This window comes from Geospiza fortis, unplaced genomic scaffold (assembly GCF_000277835.1).
Source record: "Geospiza fortis unplaced genomic scaffold, GeoFor_1.0 scaffold237, whole genome shotgun sequence".
NCBI classification, from domain to species: domain Eukaryota; kingdom Metazoa; phylum Chordata; class Aves; order Passeriformes; family Thraupidae; genus Geospiza; species Geospiza fortis.
The window spans coordinates 7,261,296-7,274,401 of record NW_005054319.1 but is presented as its reverse complement, the minus strand read 5'-3'; the positions used below and the strand labels follow the sequence as shown (position 1 = coordinate 7,274,401).

Below are 13,106 nucleotides of genomic sequence, written 5' to 3'. Positions count from 1 at the left end.
TAATATATTTGAGATGATACTTGTAAATCTTCACAGAGTTGTCTCCGGAAATAAGACTTGGAACATAGACACCAATTTTTACATAAAACAGTGATAGATGAGAACAAAATAAACACAAATTGCATGGTCATTAAGAGAAAATGTTACAACATAGAGGATATATTGATATTTAAACAGCAAAAGAGCTTTCAAAAATGTGTCACAGGGAAAAGTTATGTTAGTTCAATGTTTTGTAAAAATAATTTACTTGTTATCACTCATACCTGCATCAAACAGTCCCACAGCATTGCATCAGTTGCTTTGTCATGAGTGAAATGAAGTCCTATGATTCCCAAGTTCATTGGCTATTCTACCTAGTAGTTGTCAACCTGCTTTATGGCACAGATATTTTAAAGGCTGGCAACTCCCCTATTTGCAGTGTTTGGGGATTAAACTTAGTCCTTTACAAGATTATTGTTCTTTAAAATTGAAAAAGCAGAAATCATTTCTTAAAGAAAGCAGAATGCTTAGCAAGAGAGAAAAATCAGTGTCGGGTTCTGCAAGTGCTGCTATCAGGTTGGTTTTTTCTTTGTATTTACTTTTTTTTTTACTGTCATGTGCTTTTGAAATGTTGCTATGCATAAGATAGAAATGTTCTCGTTAGGCAGATTTCAATCATCAAGTTTCAGAGCTTAGAATGCAGTCATGTCTTGGCTACTCCTGCTGGAACTGTACACTTCTTTCAAGTGCTTATTTTCATATATGCCAAGGATTAGATATAGAAGCTCTCTTACTGTAAGTTAGCAGTCTTCCAGAATTATGAATGTATTAATGTCATCTGTGCTGTATTTTATTACTTTTTAAGCTATCTCAAGTTTTAAAAAGCAATTGGCTTCAGTACTTAAGAAAATGTTTACATCAGAGCAATAGGTAATGAGGACTTCACAAGGCACTGATCTGTGCTGCTTAAGCTGTATTTTGTGCTTCTGGCAGGTATTGATGATAAAAGATCTAAAATAAGTACCAAGAACTATCCCTTGTTGCAGAGAACATATTGGATTCCAGTCTCTGAAATTAAATTTCCATTCCAAGGAGAGGGTGATTAATCAAGCTTGGAGAGCTTAGAAGAGCAGTGCCTGCCTTCCTATTGAAGCCATCTCTGTCTCTTCCCTCTATAATCAGTAATGTAAATGTGGTTTGACCTCCTGTTCTGTGAAGCTCTAGTAATTTTCTGACTAGGTGAGGAAGTACTTTTGTTCTTAGAAAGTTTCTTTTCTAGGAACTTTCTATGCATCAAGCATCATCATCTGAACTGCTGTTATCTTTTCAAACCCTGTGTTTGGCTTTATCATAAACCAAATGTAAATGCTACTGTTGGGTTTCAGAATAGTAGGGCTGAGTGCTCTGAAGTGTTGTCACCTGCACAGTACTGCACTGCATGTAATTCATGGCCAGGGGAAAGGAGAATAATTCTGTGTCACCAGAATTTGTGGTAAAGAACTTCTCTCAAAGTTTCTAAAGCAGGTGAGTAGATTGTAATGTAAATAAATACCTGCCAGCCCTCCTTGATGTAAGTGCTGTTGGTATTGCCAGACATAGCCCAAACTTATAAACATTTTCAGATAGGAAGCAAAGCATTAAATTCATATAAACTCATTTTTCTAAAGAATGAATACTTCCTGCTTCAGAAGTATTTCCCAAGCGTAGAAGGCTCTTCGTGTGGAGTCAAATTGTATTCAAGATACCAGCAGTTATGGGTGTGTCCTTGTCACTTATTCTTGTTGCTGCTCTAACATTTATCCTTTGTCTCCATTCCAGTTTCCCTCCCCTGTGTCATTGTTGAAGGCTCTGTATGATTTCTGGCTGTGTTTCCCTCTAGTAAGGTCTGGCAGGAAAGGACGCCGGCGGGTGTTTAGTCTGTCGGAGGCTGACAGTCACGGTGGACACTGGGTTTAGGCCTTCCAGCAGCAGCTGCAGCAGAAACTCCCGCAATACCCACTCAGGCAGGTTCCTCCATAAGCCTTCACAAGCCCATAATAATCAGTAGAACATATTTGCTTTCCATGCTGACAGCAGTGACAGTGAGGTAGGAAACTGAAGAAAGCACTGTAATATTTGTCTCTACATTTTGTTTTGGGAGAACTGTAAATCAATAAGGATCTGTTCCTGAAAGCCTTGTCTGCAGCTTCTCCCATGTCTCTGGGCACTCGTGCCAAAGGTGGAAATTGTGCTATCAAGCCTCCAGCTTCAAAGCAGCCATGTCTTCATTTGCACAGGGCAGCCCTGGCTGTAGTGAAATTGAGTAAACACAGGCTCCTGAATGGACAGTAATGCAGGTCCTTGGCCAGCAACAAGAAATCTCTTTATAGCACAGGTCAAATGGACAGGCATTCAGCATAAGACTGTCCCTGGACTCTGATGGCACAAGCTTAATATTTCTGTGATCATCAGATTCTGGCAGATGACTTTATGGACTGTCCTTACCTGAGGAGGTGAGGAGGAGGAGCAGATGCAAAAAAATATGGAAATACACTCCAGATGACCTTTGTTATATAATCTGTTTAAACTTGTATCTGATTTTCTTTTCTTTTGTTACTGTCATGGCATGAAGATATTTTACTCTGCTAATATTTTATAAACACCCTTTTTCATCTTTACAGATTTAATTTGCAACTTTTTGCCGAATGTCTTGTAATTTGTATTTTTGTTATCCTTTCATAGTATGTTGCTATGCAGCTTAGGACACTTTTCTGTGGATGATATTCTTTCCTTTTTCTGTTCTTTTCTAAGTTCTTTCACAATAACCCTTCTAAACATAAGTTAATATAACAAGTTGAGTGTTTTAGTTGGTTTTTTTGCTGTAACAGTAATCTTGGTAGCATTAAAGAAGTGCTGAAAAACTTGTAAGGCTCTGCATCGAAAGAGAGCTAATAATACCCCAAACTTGCAAAATTACACCTTGTTTTCAATAAGTATAATAAGTTTGGAGGTATGGAAGGCTGTTTGTTAGAGCTCAGTATTAAAATCAAAACTATTTTAAGAAACTGACTTCTCTCTCCCTGGTTTTGTTGCAGATTTGGCATATATTTTGTGCCAGAACACACTTGCCTAAGTACATCGAGGCTGGGGAGAGATAAATAGAAATGCTGTTTTCTAGTATTAGGTGATAACCTTTTGATATTTAAGAGCAGAGCATATCTCAGTGACTGGTGGTTATATCCAGGGAAAAATTACAAATTTTATTTCTATCCAAAAGTCAAACTGGAACAAAATGTTGGGAGTTTGGGTTTTTTGAAAGCCAGTTAGTATTTTTATATATAGTATAAAGGGAAATTCCAGATAATAAGTAGAGAAATTAATCTGTAAACATGATGAGTATGTGAAACTCTTTAGAACCAAGAGCTTGGTACCTGCTTAAAGACAGACATTCTTGTGAGCCCTAGACAATGTTCAGAACCCTCCCTCCTCCACCCTTTTGTGTGTTGGGATTTGCTTTCTGATCATTTTGGCAGTAGTGCCTCCCTGGGTTACAGCAATTGGCCACTGTTCCCTGAAATTCAGTGCCACAGTGATGGAAACCAGGCTGGCAGTGACTAAAGGCATCCTGAGAGGAGAGAGACTGGCTTCTAGCAACATAAATAACAGCTGGAGGGAAGCAGAGGAGAGCTCTGATCTTGTATTCTCTACAAATGCTGCCACTGAAATACTGGGCAGCATATTCTGCTTATGGTTTTTGATGTTTTTATCTTTATTCTTAACATTTTTTGAGACTTTTGTGTAGAAAGTTTGGACTTCTTAACTCCAGATACTTTTTAATGAAGACTTTTTCCAAATACTTTTTGTTTGTGGCATTGAGATGGGAGTCACTTTAGCATTAACTTAGAACCTACCTGTAAAGATTTGGGAACCAAAACATGCAGCATAACAAAAGAATATAATGTCTTTCATCATTTCAGTAAATGCAATATTAAGAAAAGACATTGATATTCTACTGGGAGAGGGGAAGGAATGATTTAAGAAATGAAGTGTGGATTCAGAAGTTAAATAGAAATGTGCTGTATACAACATTCTGAGCAGAATGCCATTGGTTGATAATACTTACCAGAACCAGGTTTCTGAATCCTGAATTTGGGTGACTACTCATGCTGTAGTATAAGTAAGATTCAAAAGTTATCTTGGCAAAGAACATTTGATGTCATTTTAAGATTGTATAGATTCAAAAAGCAGATACTCACTGTTCTGTGCATACTGAAATGTTAGTGTTTAGCTTGGAATTCAGAGAAATGAGCCTGTATTTCATTGTTTTAGCAGTTCATTTTCCATGTGATTCTTGCATCACTTCCTCTGTTATCAGTTGCTACACTCTCACTAAAGCTTCTTGACAGATGAAGAATCTTCAGGGTTACTTTGAATCTGTCCTTATAGTTCAAAAATAACCACTGATGTCTCTTTTATTTAATAGTAGACTTTTTTACCATCTAAAAATCTTGTTTTTGTCAAAGCTGGAAGCTTTAGCCACCAATTCAGCAAAAAGTACATGTGAATGGTTTTTGGAATGAGAATACACCATTGTTTGGGTTATCTTACCAGAAAGGTAAAAAAAAATCAGTCATTTTAGTGTTATCCACTGATACCTTACTGATACTGATACCCATTCCATTCTCTACTTTGCTTTTCCTTTTTGTTTTTTTATCCCCCCTTTGTCTTACGTTCATGCTTTCTGTTCTTTTCCAGGACTAATTGGAATCATAATGAAACGGAAATATTTTTAAGGTCACTGTGTATTAAAACCATAACTTAATTCTTAGCTTCTGTATTCACTACATTGCCTTGTAAGCTTTTCTGCAGATTCCTGTACACTTGAACACATGCTGTTTCTTACAAAAGCTTTAAAACTGGTCTGTCTTGAAGCTGGATACCTGTTACTTTAATGGCATCTATTATTGTAGTCTGAAAAGAAAAAAACCTGACTTTTCTGGGCATACTTGATCTAAGGCTGTATCACCTCATCCTGTCCATTCCCTCTCCATCCTGAGCCAAATGAACAGCTTGCTTGACAGTTCACTAGGATTTTTAGGGGGAAAAGACAGCACAAATAGCTACCATTAATGTTGGAGGGTTTTTTCATAAAGTAGGAGGTGCAGCAGCATATCAGTTTTCTGTAGCATTTATGCTTATTCTCAATTTTGAGTTTTGGATGCTCCTTGCTTAGGAGGATGAGACCCCCCATGTCTCAGAAGGCTGTGCAAAGCAGGCCTCTTGCAGCACCTTTCAGTAGCAGTAAGGAAATGATCCTCCTTCCTCTTCTGCCAGAATTCTGCTTTCTGTGGTTGAGGTGTCACTTAAATGTCAGTCTGGAGGATGAATTAAGAGAATGGCTTCCAAATTTTTGTAAGAAACAGGCCACCTTTTGGGATGGCTGGCTGTAGAGTGGTTCTTTAGTTTTTTCTTTTATTTCTAAAGATCTTCCTGGTAAGGGGTAGCGGGTTCATTTTAGTTCATACTAAATACTGGAGAGGTTTTCTTTCCCTCAACTTGCTCTCTCTAAGAATATTTCTAATATTGATACATATTCTAATACTAAATGGTTCCTAATTAGAGCATAATCCTACTGGCATTTTAGGTTATGCCTTTATAATATTTTGGTTTATTTCTAATTACTAAAATGTGGATGTGTAAGCATAGTGCTTCACAGAACTGTATTTTCTACCCAGTTTTTCTTGAATAATGGTGTATTGTTGGTCCTAATGTGCATACTGCCTTGAGTATTGATTGTTCTTGGTGTTTTCTTTTCTCAGATGATGCTTCAGCTCCAGAGCAGCCTCTGACAGCCAGTTCCGGTCAGACGATGTTGAGTGATGAAACTCTTTCAGCTGTTTGCAAGTCCAGCAGAAATGCTGTAAAACCCAGTGACACAGAAACAGCCAACCTGTCTCCCAGCCTGATTCCTGCACAGCAGCCCACAATATCCTTACTCACAGATGACAGCACGGACACGCTGAGCGTGGAGTCGCTCACACTGGTGCCACCAGTGGATCCACACAGCATCCGAACATTCAGCTGCATCCCTCAGGCCTCTTTGCAGCCTCAAGTTGAGGTTGACAAGGTAAAAGAGGTAGAGGATGAAGGTTCTGACTAAAGCCACCATGCAGACTGTAATAAACAGTGAGGGGAGTGCAACCAAATTGTGATTTTTTTTCCTCTGGGAGTGCAGATACTTCTGGAGGCCTGAGAGGCCTCAGGTCCACGTGAAGGGACCAAGTGGTGACAGAGAATGTCAGCAGTTTTTAGAGCCAACATCGGATACTCAGCATATCTGAACTGGGGAAGAGAGAAAAAACCAATCCAGATTCACAAGTTTGGGGTTTTCCTACCAGTTTCTGTTATACAAGAACATGAACGTGTTTCAGAGGACCTGCTGCCTTTCTAATAGGAACTAATTAATTGTAAAAGGTCTACAGTATTATGGCAAAGTGAAGAGACTTTTGGATACCCAGCTTCATGGTACTGCATTGTTATGTCTCTGAAATGGGAGACATGCCATTGACCAGAAAAAAAATTATATATTATAGGACAGAGGTAAAACTTCCATTTGAGTCAGGATGTGGTTTTTCAGTTTGGTGTTTGGTTTGGGGTCTTATTTGTGGAAGAGGGGTTTTGGGGTTTTATTTGGTTTTTTTTTGGTTGGTTGGTTTTTTTTTTAATCCTAATCTTGTTCATCTTTTGGAGGTCTGCACAATACCAGCAGGCTTGGCCACATTCAGTATTGTCTTTGTAGGACTCCAGACTTAAATATTATGTTTTCCATATGTAATATTTATTTCAAGATTTGATTCAAAGTTAAAACACAATGCTCGTTCAAATTAACATAAGGGATTTTTGAGACTACTTTAGTCTTTGTTTAGCTGCCTAGAGAGGAATGTAAAATGTTTTAAAAGATTGCTATAGCTTGTTTGTTCACTTCTGACAGTCAAATTGCTACACATCTGAGGAGTGGTGATATCCCTGCAACTAAAAGACAACTTCAAGAAGCAGACAGAAGCAGTTTTACTCTAAAGAGGTTTTTCACATTTTTCATAGTCATGTAGGAAGAAGGTCACCATATCTAACTGATAATTCCTTTGCAAGTCTGATCTCAAAAGGTATTGTTTATTTTTTTTTTCCTGTCTGGGATAGTATCTCAGTTAAACAACATTAAACATACATAAAAGTGATTCTGAGTTAACATTACTTCCTAGATCCTGACACCAAGCTGACAGAAAAGGGAAAGATGTTTCTTAAAGTTTGGAATGTTCTTTGCTGATTTGATACATAGTTTAACACGAAAGGAATTTAAGATTTTTCATCAATTTCCAAGTAAGTTCATTTAAGTTAATAGTAAATTGAGTAGCTTGTCATTGCTGTTCTGTTCTTAACACTGAGTTGGCAATTCCTCAGAGGAGGGCTGCTGTTTACTTGGTGTTGATTTCAGTCACCACTGCACTCTACTGGCATTGAGTTCTTACCAAATGGGTGAATCTGCAAAGTTTTTACCCACTTCCCAGTTGCTTATTGTACCTTTTCCTGGCTGTCATATATATATATGTGTATATACATATAGGTATATATATGAGATTGACTAATTCACAGGTACCACTTTTCTCACTTTTTCTGTCTTCTCCTTCACATAATAATTGAATCTTTGCCAACTGGGTATATGAGGTGTCTGCTACTGAATGCCAGTAATTTTTCCCCCTATTAACTTTTTCATGCAGTTTTGATTTCTGTGACTTCTACTTTATCTCAAATTGAATTAACGGATACTCTGCCCCTTGCAGAGTGGTCCAAACTCTAAATGAACTCACAGTTAGGTGTCCTCAGCACTGCAGTGGATTTTGTGTGAAAATCTGGCATAACTGGAATAAGAACCCACTTTTTGGGTTTTTTGTCTCATGCTTAGGATAAATTTGCACTCGTGCAGTCACTGTTGCAGCTAATGTGCATGTACCTGAACAAGCCTAGGCACATCAGTAGCAATCTGGGCACAAGAACCACATGAATTTTTATTAGCTGAACTGATTGCAGTCTAGACTTTCTCTAAAATGGTGCAGCATTACACTGTAGTCTCAGTAACATTCTGAAGACCATTATAAAAAATGCCTCACTTAATTAGAAAGCATTTTATGTTAGTTATTAACCTTAGATTCTTGACCTAGATTACAGAAAATATGACCGTGCAGGCTGAGTTCCCTTAAATAGAAGTAATTTTAGACTGGGAAACCCTGATCTTAATTTATCTTATTTCAAATTCAGTTTTAGCAAGATTAGGCCCATGCACAAGGAGTCTCTTCAATGCATATGAATAATCTCACCCCTGAACTGTGCTGCACAGGAAATGGGGCAAAGGGAAAGAAAGTTGACTTTGTGCTTTTTATTACCTTTGAGTGGCTTTTAAATCTCATGGTCACTTGTCTAGTGAGAGCTTCACAGGAAATTACTTAGATACTGTTATTAGGAAAATAGAAGAATAGGTCTGCTGTTAATTTGTGATTACTTCAAGCAATCCAGGAATTCAGTAATTGCCCTGGAACTGAGTGTCATTTCACTAGCAGTAAAATAAACTTCATGCTTGAAGACATAGGTAAGCTATCAGACAAGCAGGTTAAACTGAGTGTGTAAGGATGAAGCCACCTCCTAAGAGTATAAATTTCCCTGCTGTGCTGTCAGTCACTCTGGGGTGCTGCTGTCAGTCACTCTGGGGTGCTGCTGTCAGTCCTGCAGGAGACAGGGAGCTGCAGAACAGCCTCAGGAGCAGGGGCACTCACCACCAGGGAACAGTGGTGAGAAAACCCACACCAAGCTAAACATTCTGCCCTTGTCTGCACTAACCAGCTGAAGTGAAACTTGTTTTTATAAGAGCATTGCCCAGGCAGGCAGCTGCTGTCTGGGAAAAGAAATGGTTTACTCCTGTAGTTGGATCAGAGATCTGCAGGGAGATCAAGGCCTTTTGCCTCCAAGGTAATTGGTCTTCTTCTTTCAGACAGCCTGATGTAGCCATCTAAATATATGTTGAAAATTCCCTTCTTAACTGCTACTGTCCTTCTTGAAAGGGTTTTTTGGTGTGTCCCTGGTTTACCACCACTGACCTACCTTAGGATATCACTCACCTGGGCACTGCTCTTCTATTATCTAGCAATCTTTGGAGAAGTTCTCCTGTGCTTGCCTGCTGTGTTTCTCTTGACCTTTCCCAGCATTTGCAGCATGAATTAGAAACAAATAGAATAACTCTTCCCATCTCCTATTGGATTCTGAAAAGCAGAGGGTGATCCAAGCAGGGCTTGCTAGGGTGGGATGTTTTTAGGGGTTGGGAGGGGAGTAGTTCTTGGGGGTTTTTCTGCTGCTCAATACTTGAGCAGCAACAAAGACATAGGAGATGCAGTTCTTGACTGAGTCTCAAACAGAGGGTTCTTTCATATGGAAGCATATTTTTATATTACATTTGTACAGAATTTTCCCTATTTTGATCTCCCAGCATTTTTAGATTTGCACGTTGCTCAGTTTCGATTTCTTTTGCAAGGTGTTATAAAAATATATATTTTGTGTTTGTTAATGTATTATAAATGTAAAGCTAAATTTTGGTTGTCTAATAAATGTGCACTGTGGTGGTATCTGGTTTATTGTTTTGTTGACTTGAATTGATTGGTTCTTAATATGAAAAGGAAAAACTTGTCATTGTTGGGGCTGTCTTGTTAGCATAAATAAATGTGTGGAGTGCATTTATTTTAAAAGTAACTAAAAATGGCTTAAGCAGGTAATGACTAAGAATACTTGATACAAAAGTTAAGGTCCAGACTAGTTCACAGGATTCTTTTAAGATCATAATCTGCTTGTTAGCATAAATAAATGTGTGGAGTGCATTTATTTTAAAAGTAACTAAAAATGGCTTAAGCAGGTAATGACTAAGAATACTTGATACAAAAGTTAAGGTCCAGACTAGTTCACAGGATTCTTTTAAGATCATAATCTGAAGATTCAGGAGATTTTTTTTTATCTTGTTTCCCATTACTTTTGGTTATGGATACTCATACTAAAGTGAGTTTAAGACACAGTAATTGCAATCTTGATAGTATGTATGAGATCTGAGGGTTAGTGTTTGGCTGCATTTAAGGACTAACTGTGGCAAAAGTATTTACAATGAACATGAAGATAATTTTTTTAAAGATTGAGAATACATTTAAGTGTGCAAATTTATAGACTATTACAATGTTTAGGAGCTTTGTTTTGCCCAGGGACAGCACTAACTATACATTGTCACAATTTCAGGAAACCCTCTGGAAGCATTACAAACTTTAGACAGTAATTTTAGGCATCTCCACTTGTAAATAGCTGTGTTGTTATTTTTGTTGCAAACTTTTTCCTTCATTTTTAGCTGCTTTGTAAGTTTCATTGTTTTCAGTGCAAAGAGGTAGAAATGTATTTTTCTAGAAGAATGAATGTACCTGGGATTTAAGCACTACAAAAAGCATTTAATGAACACGGACTGTCCTCCTATGAAATATATTTCAGTAAAGTTGTCTGAAATGTAGTTCATTTGAGGAAAAAAGTCCTGAACATGTGCATACATTTACATGGAAAAAAAGCCCAAACATGGTGTGAATTGAATTCTGAAATGTCTTTCTACAGGCAATAAGTATTAATTATTTAATGTAAGTTATGTTAGACACTTGGAGTTATGTGATATCTTACGTTAATTTAAAGAACAATGTAACTAAGCATCTGGGAAGGGAGTGGAATTAGAAAATATTGGTGTATGTTTCTGAAATCCAGACTTCTGAGTCTGTATTTGCTGGCATTGAGAATTTGTTGTGGCTATTGACAACCTGGACAAGAACAAGGAACAGACCTTTCTTTGTAAATGGAACTTGGCAATAAAAATGGTGTTACTAAGAAAACTTCTTCTCTTTCATGTGCTGCTGCATGCATTTGATACACAAGGACATCCACGAGCAGTGAAAGGCAAAATTTGCAGAACCTTGCTTTTATTTAGAAGAATGTTGTGCATATGTGACTGTTAGGCATTTTCATCTTTAAGTCAGGGTAATTTGCATTGTGTATGCAGGAAAGAGTTAGCAGGAGGGGGAGCAGAAACAGGCCTGGAAGGGTAATGGAAAGAAGATGAGACCAAGGGTTAAGAGAGCCTAGGCAACATTTAAAATATCTATGAACCACTTTGAAAGTGCCTGTCGTGTGTGATTTCTTCCCCAAATACATGCTTGCACCCTCTGCCTCCTTCTCTGGTGCATGTTACCAGTTCAGTATGTGGATTAAATCCAACCAAGTTATTAGTTAGGTTCTTGTTAATTAGCCTCTACATCTATAGGAATTCATCACAGTCAATATACATTCCTTGGGAAATGTTATTTCTCAAAATAGTCATTGCTCCAAAAGCTTTCTTTGGAAGAAATTCAATTACATTGTACATCAGATAAGCAAGCTTAGGTATCAGAGATAGGAGACAACACTGTGATTTACTCTAAGATGCAAATATTAAATCATGGTGTATTGTGGAAAATGAGCTAAAATCTGCTCCTGGCAGCTGAACTTCCTAAATTTTGCCAGTAATACTGCTTTAAGGATGCCAGTTTGTGGCCAGGAAGGTCCCTTCCTTCATGTTTGAAACTGCTTTGTGGTTCTGTATCCTGACGCTTCAGAACTCTTGCAACCTTTTGTCATTTTTCCTGTGTCTCTACTAAACCTTTCTAGACTCTAAACCTCTCTAGAGTCAGATTGAGCCTCTTGACTTGAGTTAATAATGATCAGAGAGGGAATGAAAACACAGCCTCCAAACCCCTTCTCATGCTGACTGGATTGAAAATTACCTGGACAGAAATGCACTGCTGCATTAGTCCACTCTTAGTCCCCAGAAACATCTACATGTGGCAACTTGAACAGTCCTATAGTGGGTGAATCCACATCTTTATCAGCAAGATCATTTCAGCATAGTTATAAAAATAAGTGAAACTCTGTCAATACATATGTCTTTGTCAAAGTAATTCTTGGCTAAATAAAGATACAGCATTTGGAGATTCTCTTTGTTCTTTGACACTTAACCTTTATTTCCATGTCAAGGAGGGAGTTCTTTGTGACTTCATGGATGCAGCTGTTGGGACATCCATGAAGTCACAAAGTTGGGGCAGAAGAAACCGCATTTCTATTCTGCTGTGTTAGAGTTTATGTGAAGACAAAAGCTGTCTTGGTACTTTCTGGTGATCTTGAATATGTGCTGCATACAACTGGCAATAAGAGATGGCTGTTTATATGAGTGTGTTCCCTGAAAATTCAATTGAATTTTAAACCCATACATTTTATCTCTCACATAAGGAGAAATAGAGGGAGTTACAGCACATGGAGTTGCAAATTTCCAGTAGAAAAATTGGAAGAAAGCTTTCAGACAAGTGTTCACACACAGTTAAGGCATTTGAGCTGATGGGGAGTAAGGCAGTCTGGTTGGGTGGTGCTCAACTGTGTGTCTCTGTAGGGGGATAGAATATAAGAAACTAAAGATAGTGTAGAAAGTGATCTCACCCCTAAGGAGTTGCAGCTGGGCCAATTATCAAAGGTTAGGAACAGGCCTGACTTTAACAGGCCACAGCTGTAAGCAATGAGAAGAGTGCTAGAAAAGAGTGGGGTGGGCCCTTGGGAAGGTAACTGGAGTCAGTTGGCTGCTTTGTGAAGAAGAAAGAGTCAGTGCTCTGAGGAGCTGCCCACAAGAAAACACCAAGAAGGTATGGAACTTTTGTGATAAGGAGACAACAGCATAGAACACCTGCAATAAGATGATAGCATGTCTGCTTTTAGCTGAAGGATTTTACCATCAGGTTATCTGCAAATATGTCTTTATTACTGATGTTTGATGCCAGTTCCCTAGTGGATTTTATAAGGTGAAGTTTTTGATTATTAAGTGCCTTATTATTGAGATTGAGATTTTCTGAAATAAGTTGAAAGTTGCATGTCCTCAGACACTCAACTCTACAAAGCTGAGAAGTGTTGTGCTTGTTGAGTGGAAAATACTGATCTCAGGATTCCATTCTCACTGTCTTGTCCCCAAATGAAGGTTTATATTTCATGTAGGCCACAGTTTAATTTTT

The 13,106-nt window shown here is 38.1% G+C and overlaps 1 protein-coding gene across 2 annotated transcripts in view; it reads left to right on the top strand.

Moving 5' to 3' along the window:
• Positions 1-10,910, top strand: part of CLEC16A (C-type lectin domain containing 16A) — a 53,862-nt gene extending 42,952 nt beyond the window's left edge. Inside the window, exons 23-24 of one of the 2 annotated variants that reach the window (XM_014306809.2) lie at positions 5,778-9,769; positions 9,911-10,910. In XM_014306809.2, coding sequence (XP_014162284.1) covers positions 5,778-6,118 — 341 coding nt within the window. In that variant the 3' untranslated portion in view covers positions 6,119-9,769; positions 9,911-10,910. Of the gene's footprint in view, positions 1-1,858; positions 2,129-5,777; positions 9,770-9,910 lie in introns of those variants that run through there. The other variant, XM_031056507.1, reaches the window with a different exon arrangement.
• Positions 10,911-13,106: the final 2,196 nt, after the last annotated feature.